General features: G+C 38.1%; 1 protein-coding gene across 1 annotated transcript in view; it reads right to left on the minus strand.

Annotated features, from left to right (window-relative positions):
* LOC145932606 (uncharacterized) overlaps window positions 1-22,724 on the minus strand; it is a 45,952-nt gene that overhangs the window by 11,787 nt on the left and 11,441 nt on the right. The window contains exons 7-19 of the mRNA XM_083031663.1: window positions 20,548-20,766; window positions 18,637-18,909; window positions 16,841-17,169; window positions 16,093-16,639; window positions 15,418-15,824; window positions 15,159-15,285; window positions 14,545-15,006; window positions 14,292-14,462; window positions 12,961-13,095; window positions 12,018-12,123; window positions 7,674-7,852; window positions 3,675-3,835; window positions 1,684-1,882 (exon numbers count right to left, since the gene is read on the minus strand). Coding sequence (XP_082887789.1) covers window positions 1,684-1,882; window positions 3,675-3,835; window positions 7,674-7,852; window positions 12,018-12,123; window positions 12,961-13,095; window positions 14,292-14,462; window positions 14,545-15,006; window positions 15,159-15,285; window positions 15,418-15,824; window positions 16,093-16,639; window positions 16,841-17,169; window positions 18,637-18,909; window positions 20,548-20,766 — 3,315 coding nt within the window. The remainder of the gene's footprint in view (window positions 1-1,683; window positions 1,883-3,674; window positions 3,836-7,673; window positions 7,853-12,017; window positions 12,124-12,960; window positions 13,096-14,291; window positions 14,463-14,544; window positions 15,007-15,158; window positions 15,286-15,417; window positions 15,825-16,092; window positions 16,640-16,840; window positions 17,170-18,636; window positions 18,910-20,547; window positions 20,767-22,724) is intronic.

Consider the following 22,724-nt stretch of genomic DNA (forward strand, 5'->3'; position numbering starts at 1 on the left):
GCATGAAATTATTCCCTCGAGTGCTGTAGATCGGCAAGACTAAGAACTTTCCGGATTATACCGCCTTGACGGGAGTTTGAATACGTTAAAATATAGACGCGATACACATGGAAAGGAGAAGAAACGAGACGAAAAGGAAAGGCTCCTATTATTGGTGAGAGAGTATTGTGTCGCGAGTCGTACGTCTTCTTGACAGGCGAAATGAGCATGGGGACAATTGGAAATTGTTATGAAGCACCTACAACCGATACGTCGGCGTCTGAAAACGGAGTCGGATACAAGGTGTCAAAAATATTCTCGGCGTAAAACAATATTATATAATATCTCTCGTACCGATAATTATCTTGCGACAAAAAAATTAATTAATTATATATCTCTCATATTAATAATTGTCTCGCGATGAAAAAAATTAATTCGCGGTGATTTAATTAATATTATCCAAATCGTTGCATAAATTATTTAATTTTCGCAATACATGCTAATAAAATGTCACACGCATTTGTATAAACGTTCAAACGGTGCACATTATTATGATGTTCTACATTACGCGCGATCAGTTTCTTATTAGGTACGCGAATCTCCGAGGAATCGAGCAGTACGTCTTCCCGACAAGCTAAACGAGCGGGCCGATCGAAAATCGCGGTCGCGGACTTACCACCTCTCGCACTGCACCTTCAACTATTCTCCTTTACGTCCATAAAGCAAAGAACCCGACGTAAAACGGGCTTGCCAAGAGATTTACTTTATATGCAAATTAAAGACGGATATGGTGGAAATAGGGGGATGTGATGGCGTTTAACGGAGACGCGATATCGACAAGTATCATCTGTCAAACGTGCCCCTTCGACCTGGGCCCCTTCTTCTTTTCCTCCTTCGAGCAACCTCCGCGTGTTCAGGCTGGTCGAAGATTTATCTCTTGACGCGCGCCATATGTGTATATATGTATATAACGCAATATGTGTATATATACTCTCGTATGTAATTTTTATTTTCAGAATTATTTTAACACGAAGACAGCTCCGTACAAATATGTTCTTACTATATCTTCGAACAATAAACTAAATAAAAAAGAAGAAGAGATTTGCATGACTCCTTTTAAAGCATTATCGGAATAATAAATCGGCTAGCACGATACGATTCGAGCAAGATATGATTCCGTTGCTTAATAGCGCATGTGCTAATCGAAAGAAGAAGAAGATCGGATACGGTATCTCCGGCAAATCTGTACCGCGCAATCCGAGGAACGCAATTTGCGAAGCGATTTAGCGTGACGTATCGGAAATACGGGATATACAATCCGCATTATAATCTCGCTTTCCTTTAGGTAAGTTACATCCCCGGGACCCGCGACTCTCCCAATCTATGCGGGGAAATGGTTTTATGCACACAAGCGATACCTCTGGGAACCGTTACCCCATCCACCCGGCCTTGAATAATTGCTAACAGCCATCTAACCGATTGAAAATCAAGAACGCGATGGGGATATCTGACAAACGATTTGGGAAAGATTTCGTAGTTTGCTAACTTTAATTCTATCGTGTTGAGAAATATCTATGTAAATATTCGGTAAAAAGGGCTTGCACTAATTTAATATATTATATACACGTATAGTTCTACCATTATTATTCAGTCAAATAAGGGTCGATCGAAGGAAATCAATAGTTTTAATTGCGAGCACAATACCTGATTGACGTCTTGTCTCTCGGACAAAAGTCGGGCGACATGACTGACGGAGGAAGCGAGTCTCGGAGTGACTCCCGCTTGCACGGCTACGTCCAAGACCGCCAAAGATTCTTTGTCCCTCTGCAGAGTGGATTGGAGTTCGGCCAAGCATGTACCGAACTGTTGTACGTCTTGCAAGGCGCACAACTGCTGCTTACATCTGGAAAAAAAAACGCGGAGATGCGCACATTTATAAATTGCGTCGCATTGCAAAAGCTATTGTAATGATTATGCGATATTTCTTCGCGTCACGCTATAGATAGATATATAAAATATCGATATAATATTCACGATGTATACATAATATTTTAAAGAATATTAACACTTTGAGAAAGCGAAAAAAAAAATCTCTTTTTCTTTATTTCGTTTATTTTATATGAATTATTCATTACGTCTCGAAAGGGTGAATATAAAGAACGCGAAGCAAATTTGTGCAGAAAAATCATGCAAGTCAATACAATAAAAAACGGAAAGAGGGTAAAGCCGTTGCGTAAACATTAAGACGTCGAATTATTAGTAGATCCTCCCTCCGGCACTATCGGCAAATAAAAACACTTTATTCCAGGTCAATCTGAACGTCCCCAGCAAATGTACGAATGAATCGAAGAAGAGCTGGTTGTGCCTTTTTGTCGCATTGGCGTATCCGTCAAAAAGGCGAAAAGTCGATAAATTTGTATCAGATACACATATTTTTACAACGTTGATTTTATCACGTCAAAAAATTTTAGATAACATTTTTTTACGAATAGATCATCCACTTGTACGAATAATTCGAAAGGTTTGATAACTATCCTTTGTGGAAATCATCTCCCGCCACAAGAATAGAAGTGTCTCTCCATATCACAAACGTAGGGATAGGATTGACCTCTGCAAACCCCAATAGGTCAGTGGTAAACCCCTTTGAATGGCCTAAACCCCTATCAAAGAGGGGACTCGAGTGCTCATATGGAAATTAAAAGGGGGTTGTAATGATCGCGCCAACTATTTTTCGCTCAATGGAAGAAGAGTAGCGTTGTAAAAAAAAATTTGTATAATTTACTAAGACTGTGTTAATGGTTTATGTGACTAAATAAATAAAATAATCATAAAGAACTGAATTAGAAAATTTCTTATAAAATTAATTTCGATATTAAATAGTTTAATAGTTTAATGTATGTAGAGACCAACTTGTAAATTAAAATTATTTACATTCTAAAAATTAAAATTAATTATTTAAGGTGGATTAAAATGAGAATTTATAATTAAAAAAAAAGTGATTTATATATAAAGAAGAAGAGATACAAGTTTTTTTTTATTTCGAACAGAATAAAATATCGATAAAATTGAAGGGAAAAAAAAAAAAAAAAATCGCAATGAATCGAATATTGCGCTGACCCTTTGATTCGTTCGCTTTTCTGTCGGAGCCGTCACGTAGAAAAGGTCCGTGATTAAACGCGATCTCCGTTAAAGCTAGTAATCCCGCGACACGGGTCAAAATCCCAACGAGAAGAGCCCTTACTGGCGGTACCTATGCCGCTCTCGGTTTCCGCTGTTTGCTTTGGTGGCTTCATTACCTCTCAAAATATTTGCCTAACGTCACACGTCGGCCGGCGAACGGCCAGCCGATGATCCAGTACCGACTATTCTGTACGGGATATACCGTTGAACCCCGCAGTCAAGATACACTCCAAATTAATCAAGGAAACTATCGAGCCGTTTCTCGTATTAATGTAGCGTGATTTTCCCAAAATCCACATCGCGTCATGTATCAACAGGCCTTTATTCACGAAAGTGAATTTTCTAATTTGTAATTTTTCTAATTGATAATTTATAACATTCAGCGAATCAAAGCAAAACGATATAAATTTTAAGTTTATAGTTCAGAATACAGTTTATATATGCAAGCTCTTTCGTTTTATCCTCGAAGATTTTGATTTAAGAGACAAATGATGTGTAAAATTGTAATTACTTACTTTTGTAAGGTCTCGTCGCGTATCCTATAAAGATCCGCCACGCTGTCCTTGAGGGCTGTGCAGATTAAGGGCGCGGAGGCACCGAGATCAGTGATCAGCCGATGCGCGGAGACATTCAACGCGAGCATCGCGTTGCGGTCATTTAGAACAGCTATGTCGGCCTGCGAACATAAAATATACATTTTTAGTAGCTGGCTGGCTCGCCTAACTCAAACGAATTACCCGCACTGTGCAGGGGCAAACGCGCAGGGGTCGCTCGAGGGTGAAGGTGATGTATAAAGTGGCCACGGAACTAAGAAGCTACTTCTGCTAAGAACAGTTACACGTGGTAGATCTAAGTGAGATATTTTTTTTATGTACCGTCTATAGTATATCGAGACATCGAGATACTTTCTTTATGTATATGCCAATCGATAACATGCAGATTTATTTATTCTCGTGTCTTCTAAATTGATTTTTGATCCAAAAACTTATATATAAGAGACAAGTTCACAAGACCGACGAAGATGCAATGCGTCGATATAGCGAACACCTTGTACGGTAATCCTCGGTTAGAAGAGAAGGAAATTACTTTTAAAGAACGGAAGAGACGAGGCAGAGGATATAAGACGCGCGAGATGACCGCAAGGACGAGCTTTACGAGCTTCCCCGAGGTCTCCTCCTCGTCACGCGATGAGCGAGACAAATGGAACGGGAAGAGAAGAGAAACGCGGGGAGAGGTCTCTCGTTTTCGTTCTCTTACGTCGCCCTACGTTCGCCGTCGTAAACCCGGGTTTATTTATGCGGTCCTCGTCGGGTAGCGCGTCCCGCTAGGTAGGACGACGGGGATGTGACAACGTGACGTGGTTACTGCATCGTACGCGTGTTCCTACAACCCTTATATTTAGCTATGCGTCGTCGCTGATAAATACTCGTTTGCAGCATTTTAGACCGGCGGCTCGAATTACTGGGCACGGGCATTAAATTGGGGGGTGCATCGTGGTTTTTTTTTCTTCAAAATGGAAAAATCGAAACACGCGACGCTTCCTCCGCATCCCCGTCATCACGAGCAGCTGGCAGTTAGTCGTCTGGTTTTGTTTGCGTCGTCGAGCGGGACAAATCGCGCGATGAAAAGGAGAGCGGTCCCCAGCGCGGGTGGTGCTGGTTTTGCGAAGTGCGCGGCGTGGATTTGCTCCGCTGTCCGGCGAAAAGTGGTTGTCATTGATATTCCGGGCGCATAGCAAAGGCAGAAGCGACCGCGCCGCTTCTCCCCTCTTTTCGTAACCACCCCTGACTGGCTGGCTGCTGCCGCTGTTACTCTTCTCTTCTTCGTCGCCGTCGCTACCATCAGCATCAACGACGCATAACCAGCGGCAGCCACCAAACCATTCTACCCACCAGGTTCGAACCACCGCGCCGAGAGGCCCTCGCAACGCAGGCACGCACATTCCGATCTAATTCAATTTCCAATCAACAGCCAATCAATTGATTCGAATTCGGTATACAGAGCGGTCGCTGCGCGTTCGGGACCTGCATGTCTATGAGGCCGCCCCCTCCTCCCTCGACCCCGCTTCGATCATACCGCCGAGCACGTACCCCGTAAAAGTAGAGAATTAGCTTTTTACGTCTCGTAATTCCGTGGTACTAAGTGGAACGGAGAGATCCACTGCCAGTATTTTAATTGTGCCACGTAGTAGTTCCCCCTCGTAGTATCCGCGTTCCGCACGCTTTCTTTCGCTATGATACATAAGGACTCGACCTTGCGAGAATAAATGCTACGAAGAGAGATAAAAAAAGAAAGAGAAAGTGTATTCAATTTTTAAAAAATTTTCAAGTCTACGATAAAATTAAATTTTGATACGATAAAGCGCTACCGTGCATATAATGTTAATTTTCAGTTTAATCCAAGATTATATTGATTACAATTTATTAATTTCGTCGATTCTTCATATCTGAAACTCTGTCGCGAAATTATCGCATAAGTTGATTTATACACGAATAAAGCGTAAAGCTCCAGCGACAAGCTGTAACGGTAAATGTTTGTCCGGATTTGACGCAATAGCATAATCAGCAGGTGACGAGCCTTGATCGAATCGCTCGCGTCGAATGTACGTGCCGCGGAATGTGCACACGTGCAGATGCCCAATGCAGGGTGCCGCTTAGCGATGCATAATACATAACGAAACGTTCACAATTCTGTCTCGCGCGCGCGTCAATCTGCATTCGCTCGCGCAGTTGCGCTTTTCGGCGCCGTGCGACCTGCATTCCAATCGCCAAACTCTCCACGTGCGTCGACGGCGGACGACAATCATCCGCGATATGTAATCAGCTTGTTGACGGCCTCTCCTCCCGCGCGACACGCACGCACGCACGTACGTATGCGCGGTTACATTGCCGGTGCTCGTGTGTAATTTCGACTGTAAGCGAATCACGTTATATTAATGTATTAATGTTAATATTAATGTAATAAGTAAATCTTCAGGATACGTGAGATTCTCTTTGGCTAGAAATTTTCTATGGAACGAAAGCTACAGCTTCTGCAAACGAGTACGCGAGTCTTATGACCGCGTCAAAGAAACTGTCGTGCTATCGGGGACTTTGACGACCTTAAGCATGAGACCGTAAACATAGGACATGTAAAACAAGAACGCGGCTTTCGCGTTTCAGATCCGGACCGGCGCGGATCGGCGCGAAGTACACATACACATCTCGTGCATAATGCAGCAGAGCGACGAGTTCACCCGGCAAATGTTGGACGCTAATACATCTTGATGATAGATAGGGAGCATGTGTTTGGTCTTCGCAATGAGGCTGGGGAGAGTGCGGAGGATATTGCGGGGGTGCGGCAGGGCGAGAAGAGAGGTGGTTTCCACCACGGAGAGGGCTTCCACGGCACGATAGGTCTGGTGGATGTGCCGGGAGGATCGGGGGATGACTCTCGGGGGGAGTGAAACTCCACCGAGGGGGTTGGCTAGGTTCGCCGGCGTTCGCTCTCCGCGCGAGTTGCGATGCCGAGCACGTCGCCGTCAGACGAGCGTACGTGCGACACGACTACGCTTTTACGCCACTACCTCTGCCTCCTCTACTTGGTTCCTGACTGCTCTCTCTCCCCTGCTCTCTTTTCTCTCTATCTCTTCGTCTCTCCATCCGCCTTCTTCTCCCTCCGGTCCGCCTCCACCCTCTCTCGCCCGCTTTCATTTTGTTCCTCTTCCCCGATCGCGAGCTTTCTGCCTGAGCTTCTGACTTTTCTGTCTTACCCGCCGCGTACCGGAGACATTTCCAATAACGCGCTCCCTTATTCCGATTCGATTTCCGAAGAACTCGCAGAAATTCGTCAGAAACTTAGTAAGCCACGTAAGTTCAATACTAAATTTTTTTCGAATTTTTAAGATTGTCAACTCTCGAATATCTCTAGTCATCAACTCAAATATTTTTATATGCCAAAATTCTTTAATGTATTTTTTAAGGGTGAATATTTCGATGTCATGATTTGAAGAATTTGACACAATATATACTTTGTTATAAATACATATAAATTATCTTCTAATAACTTTCATTTAATGAAAACATATTTTTAATTCAATCAATTTTAAACCAATTAATATCGATTAATTTATCGATTAATGTACTATTTCAGATAATCGTGTGATTAAAATAAACAAAAAACGATAAAAAACGAAAGAGAGATAGAAAGAGAAAAAAAGAGGGAAGAGATGTTCTATCAATATTAATCGAATTGCAATACAAGATCTCCTTCATAGCAGAAGAGGATACAACTCTACTGGTACCTTTACCGACAGTGCATACACTGTGTAATGTATGCTTACTACTGATAAAAATTATCTATAATATTATTTCACATCAAAAATTAAATTAAATTACATTTAAGAAAATATACATCTCACATATGCTACTCAATCCAAACTAAGAATTATAAGTGACTTTTTTAATCACTTCCAAGCCAATATACATGTGTGTGAGAGAAATAATATATATATAATGCTAAAAAGAGCAACTTACTTTGATCCTATTAATACGATCATCGAGCAGATGCGGTTCCAGGACGATTTCATAATCGAAAAGTCGATCGTGTATGGCTTTGAATCTTGATCGCATGGTAGCCAAAGCACGCTGAAGAGTGCTAGCAGTTTGCGCCTGTTCGACTCGCGATGACAAAGATTCCCATCTTTCAATCATACCTAAAATTGCACAATATATAATTTAACATTAGTTAAAAATATACACATTTTTTAAAAATAGATAATAACAGTATATAATTTTTTTTTTAGAGTGTCTCCATTTATTCAGATAGTCAAACAGATGTTCCGACGATTAAAAGTATTTTAAATGTTAATTATTTATAGAAAATTACTAAAATTGTAATTATTTCTTTTTGCTCTTAAAAAATGAAAAGACATGTATATAATTTCTAATACGAAAAGTATAGCATATAACGTGCTATCATATATTAATTTGACGCACGCGAAATTGTATATTTCCCTATATCATTACAAATGACGATAATTCAACATTTCTGACGCTCAATGCCTGCATTCGTGCGATTAACAGTTTCCTTTTATTCTTCCTTTAGCGAACTCCCAGGATGCAGGTGAAAGGAAGGAAACCGACAATTATTATCCTATATGTTTTTTCATTTCCGGGCATCTTGAAGAACTATACTGTTATTCGTAAATAACGGTTCTGGGACGATTTATATACATCGACCGGTTATGTAAAGCGATTGTACGCAAAAAGAAATCTTAAAGGTCAAGAGGCTTTATATCTGTACCGTACAACTTTCATGGCCTCTTTTCTGTTAGTCGCTTTCTTTTATAGGGGCCACTTTTTCTATATCAAAACCGCATGTAAACATATAATGCAAATGATAGAAATATAGACAAAAAGCAAACAACGATTGAATGAGAGAGCGCAGTATCATAACGTTTTAATAATTCCTCTACATGGAGAGAATTTTCTCTTAGAATTTACCCTGAAAATCATAGTAATCGTGAGACAATATGGTATGGAAAGAATTTTATGAGAATTTCTCTGATTAATATTTACCACAATCAAAATAATAATATCTATTACTATCACAATAAAATATAAAATATATTTGATTAATTTTACTATGCAGTTTAGTACAATTAATCAAACAGGTTTTATATTTTATTGTGATAGATATTATTTTTATTGTGATAAATATTAATTAGTGAAATTCTCATAAAATTATTTTCCATACCATATTGTCCCACGTTTACCATGATTTTCAGGGTAACGTTTAAGAGAAAATTCTCTCAGTGTAGATATAACGTGTTTTGCATTTGAGAAATCGTTAAAAATAAAAAAGCAGCACGGAAAAGTTAGAGGAAAAATTCGACATGTAGAAAGTATCGCGTTTTACATTAACCTATAGGATATGACGGACCGTATACATAGGATGACGAGCAGCATGGAGAAGCGCGTTCAGAGTAAAACTCACATGTGTTGCATACGAGATGCATATATGTATGGAATGTACCGTGCGATCGTATGCTTCGTCGCATATGATCGCTAGAGCGTAAATTGGCATCGAGAGTACAGTGCCGCCCATATGTTTTTAAACGAGGCAACCCACGCTGCCCCTTTCGCGGAAACGATACCGTATGAATTAACGGAAAACTTTACGTACGAACGAGTTGCTGTATAAAAGATGCGTACTGAGAAACTTCTAAGCTCCGCGTTGAATGCGAACACACGATGACTATATGTATAGATTTTTATCAATTTGTTCACCGTTTTTAGAAATATCGCACGACGTGGTATACGGGCGATAATTTTCCCCAAATTAATCGCAATTTCGTTTTCCGAAAAAGTAGAGCGACAATTACGAGCACGGATTGTCGGGAGACAACGCGCAGTCGCGAACGTTTGAAGCGGCGACTATCACGAGAGAAAGGATGATTGATGGATTTGGCAAGTAACCGGATTTGGCGCGTATTTTACACGGCCACTTATATCATTGTCGTTCTCGGCAGTGCAAACTTCCGGGAGGATGACGGTTAATATTGCTGTTGACCTCATATATTTGTAGAGATTGTACGACATAACGTTTAAATTCAAAAACATAACGAGAGAGAGAGAGAGAGAGAGAGAGAGAGAGAGAGAGAGGGAGAGAGAGACGCAAAAATTATTTCCGTTGTTTTTGGACGCGAGCCGTTTGCAATTCTGATCTCGCGATATTCGATACTTATTGCCCACAATATAACAAATCCTTCAATGTTATAATCAAGATGTAATCGTAAAAGCAACTTTCATACGAGAACGAGGGTTCAAAGCGATTACAAAAACCGGTCTTTCCTTTCGCCAAAACGACGCCAAAATGGCGACAATTATATTAGAAAGAAATATATGTATATGGAAAGGGCGGAGAACGCTGAGGAAAGTTTGCTACGAGTAATATGATATGCTATAAAGGAGACTTTAAATATCGATTACATAAGGCTGAGCATTGATTAATATACATTGTGCATAACTGCACGAACGCGCAATAATAATGAGTGACAATCGTGACGAAGCAAGGATAAGATACGTACGCAAATCGCTCGAGGCTACCTTCTCCCTTTGCGCGAGCATTAGAGCGAGAACGGTAACGGCTGATGTTTCTGGAGTTGCGGGATCGTTTCTTTTCTTATTTTTACGGAATCGCGACGCGGAAGTTAGATAAAAAAACACTACGACGACGAGCGAACGTCCGCTGACGTCCGAGCTGATCCGAACGCGACGAAACACTGCAACGACATTCGCGTTCGCGGGCGCGAGCACTTGGATCCCACGTGACACCTGAACGTAGTCGCGAGAGCGAGTGAAGTGAGCAGCGAGATGCGCTCGCGATAGCGCGCCAAAACCAGCCTTTTTCAACACACTCTCTCTAGTAACGGGGGAGAGTCTTACTTTATATAAGGTGCGACTCTCTCGGATGAGTCCCGCGATACGATCGCGAGAAGATGGGTGTCTACCTACGCGCCTACCTAATCACCTTGGCACCCACATGCACATGCTGTCGGAGACTTAATTATAGATTTACGATCGAAATAAATTTGTCGTTAATCCCTCCCTGACTCGACACTAATTCGCTAAGCGCGGTCCGGGAAGATAATCGAAAGTTTTTAGCGAATGCGTTACTTCTAACGCCGTCTGTAATAGGAAATGCACTGCAATTTATTTAAAGTGCGAATGAGTCGTTAAGAGAGTATAGATATATTTTCTACTTTCTCTTTATCTCTCTTTCTCTCCGAACTATATTGACTAGAAAGTATATAGTGTTGTTTCTCTTTAACATTAATCTAAATTTTCGCACTACAGAAGTATGTAATAGTGCGTTAGCAGTATATTCTAATTATGATAAATATTTTGCATCAGTTAGTTTTTGTTAATAGATAATATTGGAAAAATACGCACATATAAAAGAATAATATTGAATTCTTATTATATACTTCATTGTCTCGCATAATATTCTTTTTTAATGTAATTTTTTTACTTTCTACTATTCTACAACTTTGACGATATTTTTTCATCTCTATTTTAAAAAAGTATATATAAATCTATTAAGAGATAGAGCAAAACGCTGAAAATACCGTATTTATTGAATAATAATTATAATCGTTGAACAGATCGCATTAAAAAATTAAAGAAGATATTACACATGCTATTATTTTTTAAGAGATTTATTACATAAATAATAAAAGAAATAAATATATGTAAATATGTGTAAAATAAAATAAATATTTGTAAAATAAAATAAAATGTGTAAAATAAAATAAATATATATCTAAAATAATTAAATAATATTAAAATGATTAATATATTAATCGAATTCATGCTTTTCTAAGTTCTCTTTCTTCTAAGTCTTTTCTAATTAAATATTTAATACATGTTAGATAGTCGTGCACATGAACGATAAAGTGACCGAATTAGAGTGATAGTTTCGCAATGACAGATTACGAATAATTTCAGCACAAAAGAACACAATTATATTCTTCAGTAGATTTATAAAACAGAATTATAAAATTTTTACACAATAAAATTGCACAAATTTTTATCTATTCGCCCGTTAAAAGAAATAAAAACAATTGTACTGATAATACAAGATAAAAAACAGATACGATAAAACAATGTGATCGTATGTTTCACGCTTCTTTGCACAAAAATAGCTTTTTACTGTATGTGTATTAACGTGCAATAATATAAAAATTTCGGAAGACTTTATCGTATTCCATTACAGAAAATAAGCAAGAGAGCAAGTTCCCTCAGACCAAAGTAACAAATACAAAGCAATAATAATAAAGAGGAACAATATAAAATTAATTAACTGATCGTACTCACCGCGAACTTGTTTCAAACATTTTTCATTTTGCAAGTATCCGTTTTGCGAAGCCAATACATTCTGCAAACACCCTAAGTTTTCTTTACACGCAGACTCCACTTCGGCCTATTAGAGAGAAAGGTAAACTCGATTAACTAATATACCTGCATTGTCATGACATATCATGACACAAGCGGAATATAAAGTAGAGTGCATTTTTATTAATCAATCTATTACATTATTTTATTATCGCAGCTAATAAATTAACAACTATAAAAAAATAGCGCGCACGTTTATGCTACTATTCCTCTTCCTACAATTAGGCGATCATGACAATTTATCCGAAAGTGCATTAATTTATAATAATACTTATTAAGTATAATTTTTATAATAGAAGAAAAAAGAAAATATAAAAAAATAATTAAGAAATTTTGAGAAGATGATAATTATTATTACAATCTCGGATTTTTTTCTTTAGGTTAAAAAAAAATTTAAAAAAAAAAAAAAAATTTGATAAAACTGCAAACTTTAATATATAAATTAAGAATTAAAATATACAGATATATATATATATATATATATATATATATGCATAATAATTAATGAAAATATAAAAAAGTAATTTGATTTATAATCTAATAGTATGTGATATACGCTACTAATAAAAAAATATAGGAGAAATAGTATGTGACATACGCTACTAATAAAAAAATGTAGGAGGAAATATAATATTACAAATTGTAATTTACAATATAAACTTAAACTACGTTTTATATATTCCTTTTATACATGCCTAATGATATTTATGATAGGAGCAACTTAATATAATTATTATCTACATAAAGCAAAATAACGAATAAAACGAGTCAAGGATAAAGCAAAAACCATATTCCAAAAGCATCTATAATTTGTTACACATACAGGGGGACATTGTAATGCAAACATTAGTAACAAAATACGTACGAGTTCTGCAGGAATTGGACCATTGGATCTTATGAAAGCATTTTCAGCAAGTATAAGCTGTGATTGTGAATTTTCTATGATTTTTCGTAAATCTTCTTCATCACTATCACTCTCTTCCGTACTATCGCCAATTTCCTAAAACACGATGAGTATGCGTGAGTTTGCTGATTACGTAACGTATGTATGATGTTTCCTTTCTCACTCTCTCATGGAATAAACACAAAACAATATAATAGACACAATAGATATGTACCATACATAAATCCACGAATCATCTAACACTAACATTATGCAAATGTTTCATCTTTTTTCTTTCTCTTTTCTCTAATATTAATTCTTATATCGATTACTTATCGATAATACAATATTTCTATTGCCATTATGTCGTTTTAAGGCTCCTGGTACCTTGCCGACCATGTCGGAATCGTGACGTCAGAGGCGAGAAAATACACGCTATTTTTTTTTAGATGCCATTTCTAAATAAAAACATATTTGCATAAAATAACACTTAAGATCTCTTTAATATACTTCTAAAAAACGCCGAAAACTATCCTTTTCCCTTTATAATCAATCAACAGCTGTAAAATGTAATATTATGAGGCCCAGTCCTTCTGGTCTTTGCACATGCGCAGTCATTCCGCGTGTCAAAGTCTGATATCTCGATATCATTTTAGGGTTGTTGATTGACTGTCAAGAGAAAAGAATAGTTTTCGGCGTTTTTTAGAAGTGTATTAAAAAGATCTTAAGTGTTATTTTATGCAAATATGTTTTTATTTAGAAATGGCATCTAAAAAAAAATAGCGTGTGTTTTCTCGCCTCTGACGTCACGATTCCAATATGGCCGCGGTGAGCACCCAGGAGCCTTAAGATTTACAATTTATCAATTTGTAATAACATACAGCTATCGAAAGGAATTTTAAACGAGAAAAATCACAATTCATGTATCAGAAAGTATACTTGTATTACAATTTATATTATAATCAGATGAGAGATTCCTCGAAACTTACATGCAATTATGCATATTATGAAAAAATAAAACACTTCTATATTGCTTGAAAAATTTATTTGTCGTGACTGTGATCTAAGCAATTGATCTAACTCTAAGATGTTTTATGAATGTATGGCATAATGATCTAAGATGCTTTATGAGCGTATATTTCTATCAATAAACATAATAGAAATGGCACAATATTCGGAGATCGTATAGGTACATAAAAATTATTTATGTATTATTTAATCATTTATGTAATAATTTTTTCTTTGAAACATTGATCTTTTTATAGAAAGAATATAGACACTTGATCGAGAAAGTATAATAATGCATGACGTACATGATATGTGCGAATCTTAGGCAATGGCGAACGAGCAGGAATTGCGCTTATACTGGATGCGCACTCTGACTGACTATCGAGAAAATTTCGATAATCATCTCCAAAATCCAACAATCGTCGAGCCATCTCTACGTCTAACGGTTCGCTGTAAGCTTCACTCATATACTTCTCCTGTAAATCAACAGACTGATAAATATAGAACAATGCTTTATAATCATTTATTAAAAATATTACGTAATTCTTTGCGTATCACCTGGTAATTATCCCAAGCCTGTTCGTATAACGAATTGTTACCAAGGCTGTTCATTTCTACGTCACTGTCTACATTTAACTGCTGACTAGTTAGTTCTTTGCTATTCGCCGCGTTATTCAACATATTATTATCGTAAGCGAGATGTCCTTGAGCACAATTATGATCTTCGCCTTCAATCTCCGACGTGGAAGCAATTGACTTGCAACAAAGTAGTCTGAGCGGCGTAGAATTATTAGAAAGTGCCGTCTCTGCGTGTAATTGCTGATAGACGGTACAACCCGAGAAAGACCCGGATTTAACGAGAGTCGTCGAACGACTGTGGCAGTTGTCTTTCGGAACTGTATGCATTGTGCGACTTGGATTCATTTTACGAGACAAGCGTTGCTGATTCGAGCTACCATCGCTACCCGCTGAATGATGATTGGCATGTACGCTTTCCGAACTAGATTCGCTCTTACGACCCTAAATGGATATAAGTTGATAATTTATCATATTTTTGACGTGAGTTGACTATAACATAGTTCGAAGTGAAAAGCACGTTTCACAAACGTGATCCAATAAACATTTTTATTATGACAAATACTTTTTATATTGTAATTTAACGTTTCGCTTACCAAAGTCTTTTTACGCAATCTATTTTTCTTTCTGCGAAATGAAATATTTCTGACTACGCGATCATCAGGGCATATAAGAGACTCTTCTAACAAAGTAGATGTGGAATTAAATGATTTCCGGGTTCCTCTGTAATATAAATATATTCGGTGATAAATCTTTCGTTGCGAAAAATTAACCAGTCATTAACATGGAATAAAATTTGATTAAAAAAAGATAAGACAAACAAAAACAAAGACTATTATAGACAATACTACTTACGTAGCATCCAAGGATACGGATTTAGTAGGTGGAGTTGTGACTAACTGATGAAGCGCAGTCTCTGATATAGAAAATGGTAAAATAGGATCGTTTATCTGAGCCAAATTAGGATTATTTCCGATTTGAGAGATACAAGAAACGCTCCACGGTCTCGATCCTTTTACTTTTTGTTTAGAGCGCATTACGACCTTGGGCGTACTCTCGTCGAGGGATACTTCGTTAATAGGCGTTTTCTGTAAATTATAGAGTATCTCTTGTGAAGGGGATTGCGATATACACCCTAGAGCGCCTTCGAATCGGCGATAAGTCACGACGCTGCTTTGTAAATCATCCGACGATATCGATTGTCTTTCTCCATCGGATTCTTCCGTCGTATATTCACCACTGGCATCGCAGCTATCTAATGGCTGTAATATATATATATACGTATGTAATTACAAATGTATCTCTCGTATATTCTATTATTCGATGTATCCTTGCGTGTAAAAAAATTCGCGTAATAATTTTTTTATATAAATACCAATATTATTAAAGATATCAAGTAGTATCAAAAACATCAAATCACAATTTTACGCAAAATTTAGATATCAACTAAAATATTTAATTCTTTCTAAGAAAACACTATTCACCGTTTTCTATTTTTCTAGGAGTGTTTATCGATTTAATTTAATTTACCTGTGACCTGCCCTCGTAACTTCTCGACGCATTCAACTTCAACCATTCCTTCACGCGCGCGTACTTAGCACGATGATTATTCGTTATGTTCTTCTCCTCGAATGCTAACTGTGAAAAACTGCGCGAGGCTGTATGTCGCTCTTCACCAATCAAATATTCCACTTCTTTAATTAACCTCTGGATACTTGACTTATCATTCTTCCTTTCATCGTCGCTATCTTTTTGCTGAGCACCATGATCGTGCATACGTTCCGCTGACATTTCTCTCTCGTTATCTGCATTCTTCGCCTGCGTGAAATGCATTTTTTCTGACACAGCCACCCGCGGACTTTCGTCAAAATCTAAACGAACCACAACGTTCGTCCTACGCTGCTCCGAAACGATAAACGAATTATTTCGACGAGCAGAAGTATAAGTCCACTCTTCTTCGGAGGAATCGTCCACTGTGTTTGACGATTCCTGGATTGGTTGACTACAATCCGCCTCGGAATCAGTGTCCAGATGTTTAAAATAAAAGGTAGCACAGTTCTTTGATTTTCTATCAGACCTAAACATCAAGAAACAAATCTAGTACCGAATAAGATTTTAGCAGTTTATTAAAAAGATCGAGAATATATTCATGGAACTTATGCTACCTTGGCGAAAAAGAACGTTCAAGAGCTGATCAGGCAATCAATTTTGGAACGATTACAATTGTATTGTTCGAGTTTGCGAAACAAACGTGGAAAGAATAAACAATGCGACTCACGTATTGAACGAGGCAGCAACCTCTGTTGCTCCGCAACGTTTAACAAGCTCGGTCTTCGTCCGCAGACCGTTATTAGATTTTTCTGTACTTTTGATTTGCACGGTACCCGCCGCGTCGATTTCGTCACACGTCTCCTGCATCGCCGCCGTCGACGTTGTTATCGGTACGGTATCCGGTGTAGGCGGCATATCGTTGACGCTCAGTCCGTTGTCCTCGACGTCACCTTCCTTCCCTCGATCTCCCGCGATAGACGCAATGGAACTAGTGACTTCTCGTTTTGCCGGTTCGTCGGACCTTGCGTCCATCACACACAGCTGACACAATTCATCCTGCGCATCGTAAAAAAAAAAAGCATAGTCGATGTTATTATTGATATCTTATTAATTCGAACTTACACTGTATGACATGCTTGACATTTGATTATCGGAAAGTTCTCGCGCGATAAGCGATTAATTATCGAGTAAGACATTTAGACATTTATAATAAATATATTTATAATAATCCACCTTAAACTTTTTTAAAATTAATTGGCATCACTTTACTGGACAAAAATCGAACAGCAAGAGCTATGTCTAGATATTTTAAATGTTTATTTCGAATGCTGCACAATGTCGATATATATCGTGTCGAAGTGAAAGATATAACTCTTAAACTATGTATCAAAATATCTATGATTTAAGAGGTGGACTGCTCTCGAAGGTCTTTCACGAGATCTCGGTCGCCCGACGCGGATACCGTGGTTTTTGTTACATAGTCAACCGCTATTTTTTGTCAAGATCACCGTCCACCGTGCACAGCCTTCTTACTGTACATGCGTGCCCGATTCATTTCACAAAAGCCGTTCCTCGCAAAGCCTTCCAGCGCGAGACTTTGTCCACTTAACACGTTCGGATAACGCGCTCTATTCTACACTACACAATGCAAAGTGATAGTATTAAGCACGAAGCACTTATCTTTCACTAAAGCTAAGACTACGCTTAGTTTAACTCGTGTAATTGCAAAATTTTAGAGAGGAAGAGTAATTCGCGACTCTATTACTTACTCGGTTAGGATGCGCTCATCGAGGTTGATAGGATAAGCGCTAACGCTGAGTTCCCGTCTATCGCAAGTAATATATAACGGTAAGAATTAATTAAGAGCAAGCTGCGCCCATTATCGAAAGAATGTCTCAGCAGGGAGTAGAGTTAACATCCCGACGCGTGAATCGAGAGATTCGCGCAACGCTCGAAAACCAGGTCAATGACTCGGTAATAGTCGCGTTTCGCGACAGCAATATGGAGAACAATAGCGGCTGCCGATTCGTGGAACAACTACACGAGCCGTTTCCTGTCTTTAGTCAATTTTTACGCAAGAGATGCAAACATTTACGAACGCGTTTTGCCTCGCGCGATCTTTTGTCCAGAAATACTATACGAAACCTTGGACGATGAGACTCTCTTGTTTAATTTAAATTTCTATCCAAACATTTAGATTTTAGATCGATAATATTGCGTGATTAAGCCAATCTTATCTCTCTCTCAGATTATTTTACATCCAATCGGAACATAAATATGACTCCCCATCTACTCGCGTGATTCACTTCGTCGCACAAATCCTTCGTATTTTACGACAACTGTCCCTCGCTATGCGGTCACGACAGCGATCCGTGACAATAATAGGGCCTTTCCAATTCACGAATAATGGATCTCGTGATCTAAAGAGTTGGCGGGATGCTCGGCTCGATCGGCATCGCGGCGAAAGGTCGACGAATCGAAGCCAAATAGACTCTCTGTCTGTATTCTTGAATCGGGACGTACCTCGAAATACGATCCTTCGCCGACGGATCGGTTCTCGGAAGAGGCGTCGCTGTCGGACGGGTCGGTCCTCGTCCCTCCGGGGACTGAGTGATGATGATCGCGGTACTCGGAGCCCGAGCTGTGTCCGGTGACGCGCCTCGCGCGTTCCGTGCGCGCCGAGCGAGCGGACTGTCCCGGCGATTCCGTTCCGGAGCCGTGCGATCGTCCGCGGCTGAGACGAGGCTGCTTCGTGACCGGTTCCTCGTCGCTGTCGCTACTGCAAGGCGCGACGTTCTGAAACAAACAGCCGAAATCCCTTTTACTTACGATACAGTGTAACAATAACAGCGATTTCCCTGCATAAATTTATTTTGTCGACGCTATCTATTTTATCTGTTAACTCACTACTATTGTCCGAAAATGTCGAATACATATGTTGCTACGTATAACACACTTATCTTGTATTAATAAACTTATCGCTCACTATCAGCGCTGCTGCGTCATACGACGCGATTGGAATTGATGAGAGATAGAGAGAGTTGTGGTAATGCCTGATGCTTTACCGAGATATTTTGTTCAGGTTTCTACAGCCACTTTCGACGAGAGATAACGGGATGAGACTGGATCCGTAGAAGAAAACTACTTTTATTTATTTAGATAAATATAAGGTAGCGAGAAAGACTTTAGAAATAAAACTTCAAGGAAATTATATTTCCAATGGGAAAATTATAGAAGTGTGAAGTTATAGAAGTGCAAAGGCTTACCGTCTCTGTATCTAACTGTCGTGTCATAAACTAACTAACAATAAGTAATAAACTAAGTATTTGCCTACGCTATCAAGTAAGGATAGGTGGCGACACGCAAAATGGCTGACAAAATATTCCTTTTGATCAATCTAAAAATCACGGATTTTATCTTACATTGCAGATTTAATATAAATAAATGTTTACATTTTACAAGAAACTATTTGTATAATGTAAATAAATCTCGAATAAGTCTCTTAAATATATCTATTTCATAAGCTATCACTAATTTGTCAAATTATTTACAAACTCAATCTCACGTTAAAATTTAAAATAAATACTTTTTTTATTTTCCTACAATGTATAAACCATTAAATTTCATAAAAGAAAAGTTATTCATGCGTAAAGGAGTACCTACTTCCGCAGTGAAAAATGCATTTCGAATACAGTTTTGTTTAAGGCCTTCTTTCTCTTCGAGCGTCGAATTAAACGGAACTGTATATAGCAGCAGACACTCAATATACTACTCTCAATAGTCATCAATTGTGAGGCATCTTCGTCAATTGCACAATCACTAGTAAGTTATTGCTTGCCCACACTTTACTTCCCGGCATCGCCCATTCGCTCATCCTCGTCGATCCATCTTGTCTGACATAGTTTCTCATAAGTTTGAGTTTAATTACCGCAACCAGCACAGCGGGATTAACACCCGAGGAGCAGAATACTGACGAAGTTTAATTCAAAGCTATAGGACGGGGACAGTAATCTATATTTAAATTGAAGCGCACTTTCACATTTCAAATATTGCTTTTTATGATATTTTGATTGCCATCTTAGATTGCTAAATAAAATTAAAATCGTAAAAATTGAATAAAAAAAATCGTAGTAGTTTGAAAAATTAATATATCTATTATACTTTTATTATTATATTTTATTGTATTTCTCTTTATTATATTTAATATTAGAATAATAAATTTTATTTTATTTTATATTTTTATTATACATATACTTATTATATTTTTCATGAATCTTTTTCGCAATCACATTCCAGTGAAGTAATAAAAAATTATTTTTGCCATGGCAAAAACTTGAATATTTTCGTTCATATAAATATATCGTTTAATCATTCAATTTTTTTATGTTTACAGACGGGTTTTTTCGCGAAAGATAAAAAATACAGATAACTCACCTTATTTCTTATACGAGATACGAGGGTTTCAATGTGATACTGCCACTCCAAGGCAAGTAGAAACAGGTGATGCCAACGTCGTTCCAATGATTTTGCTATCTGTAAAGGCTGCGAAAATTGCTGTTGCTTCTGCTCCTGTTGCTGCTTGAAAACTTTATCCCCTAATTTGACAACCGAACTGACGATACGTCCGTGCGCCTTAATGTCTCGTTGGAGTACCTGAAACAGAAATTTCACGCGTCTGTTAGCATCTTTCAGTTAAAAAGATAGATAAATTAACAGATCGCGATCGGTGTAGATTTCTATCTCGATACCTTATCTTTCCTTGTTTAAATTCTCTAGATCCAGATATAGACAGATGTATGCATATAGCTATGTAGAAAATGTAAACCATAAATGCGAAACAAGTACGCGAAATGTATCTCGGCGCAGCATCGACATACTATATGAGTCTAGCTGTTCAACGACACTGATGACGATTAATAACGTAGCGAGTTCATGATACCCTTGGTAAGATCGAGTCGGAAGAAAGTAAGCGCAGCTTAGGAGCGTGTAGCATCAATCGACATTGCGTATGTGTGTGTATGTGTATATGTTGTGTGTACGCTAGAACGTAAAGGTTAAACGTACTCGTGCAAAGAAAACGTTTAAAACTTCTTTATTACTTCCGCCAAGCCACGCTAGTTAGTAAGTAGGTTCTTCCTCTCTCTCTCTCTCCTTAGTACAACGTGCACGTATACGTTCGCGTTTCCTCGAATCGAGCCTCTAAATCTCCGCGAGAAAAACAAAGGTGTGGGATATCACTCCACGCAGTTCGTATTAGCCCACTTTCTCTGATAGATTGCATACGATTATGTGTGATTGTTCTACTTATCTCGCAGCACGACGACGATTGCCGCGGTTCGCTTTCACGCGCGGCTCTCGCCGACTAAATTTTTTTTTTTTTTTTTTTTTTTATCGCCCCTTCATTGTCAATCGTTCATTCGAACTCGAAAGGAGTAATGCGGCGGTAGCGAGGAACCAGCCGGTTATGAAAGCGTGAATATCTCTCTCCGACAGAATGTGAAACGAGAAGATATATGTATGAATCGAGCCAGTCAGCACGCGCTCGTGAATAACTTTATTATTAATAGAAAATTCCGCGTTTCTCGCAGATCAGATAATTACCGTATCGGATAATAGATAGGGTGAAATTACGACCGCGTTCGTAAATTGTGAAATGCTACGTATTTGCCTCCGGTAACTCATACAATTGTGCAACACTCTTGATACGTATATTCATTTTTAAAAAATGGTGTACACAGAGAGAATTTTCTCTTAGAATTTATCCTGAAAATCATGGTAATTGTGGGACAATATGGTATGGAAAGAATTTTACGAGAATTTCTCTGATTAATATCACAATAAAAATAATATCTATTACAATAAAATATAAAATGTTTGATTAATTTTAATTTTACTATGCAGTTTAGTAAAATTAATCAAACATGTTCTATATTTTATTGTGATAGATATTAATCAAAGAAATTCGCATAAAATTCTTTCCACACCATATTGTCCCACGATTACCATGATTTTCAGGGTAAATTCTAAGAGAACATTCTCTCAATGTATCTATAAAAAAAGATATTCTCTTAAAAATACACATATTCTATCGGAGATTGATACGTTCGTTTTCGTAACTTTCGGTCTGCATTCCGGAGCACGCGGTGCATATAATATATAATATATAATATACGGTTGCACGCATGAAATCTGATAAGGAACAAGTAGGAGATGACCGTGATAAAATGTGCGCTGAGGAAAACGTAAAGGAAAAATAAAATAAGATCTATCGTGCGTTGCATAGTAATTTTAACGCGCCTTGATGAGAAAGTTCAGCGACATATATTAAAGAATCGCGAGGAGTGAATTGCCATGTATATACGAGAATGTATTCGAGAAGAGAAACACGAGATCATTATTTTATCCGAGGTAAGATATGTAATTTATGGTTCGAATTCATAATGCCAAGTCGCCACGTGGAAAGGCGAGACGAATTGCAAGAGAGATAAAAGTGCTGCGCTGGTGGCAGTTCACGCATACCGTTCGATGTGTTATTGACATTCACCGATACTCTCTGCATACTTTCACATCACGAATTGATGCATCCCATATGTTATCAATTATAAAATTCT

Source organism: Prenolepis imparis, unplaced genomic scaffold, assembly GCF_030444845.1.
Source record: "Prenolepis imparis isolate NDT839.2.m4 unplaced genomic scaffold, iyPreImpa1.0 SCAF_2, whole genome shotgun sequence".
Lineage (NCBI taxonomy): Eukaryota > Metazoa > Arthropoda > Insecta > Hymenoptera > Formicidae > Prenolepis > Prenolepis imparis.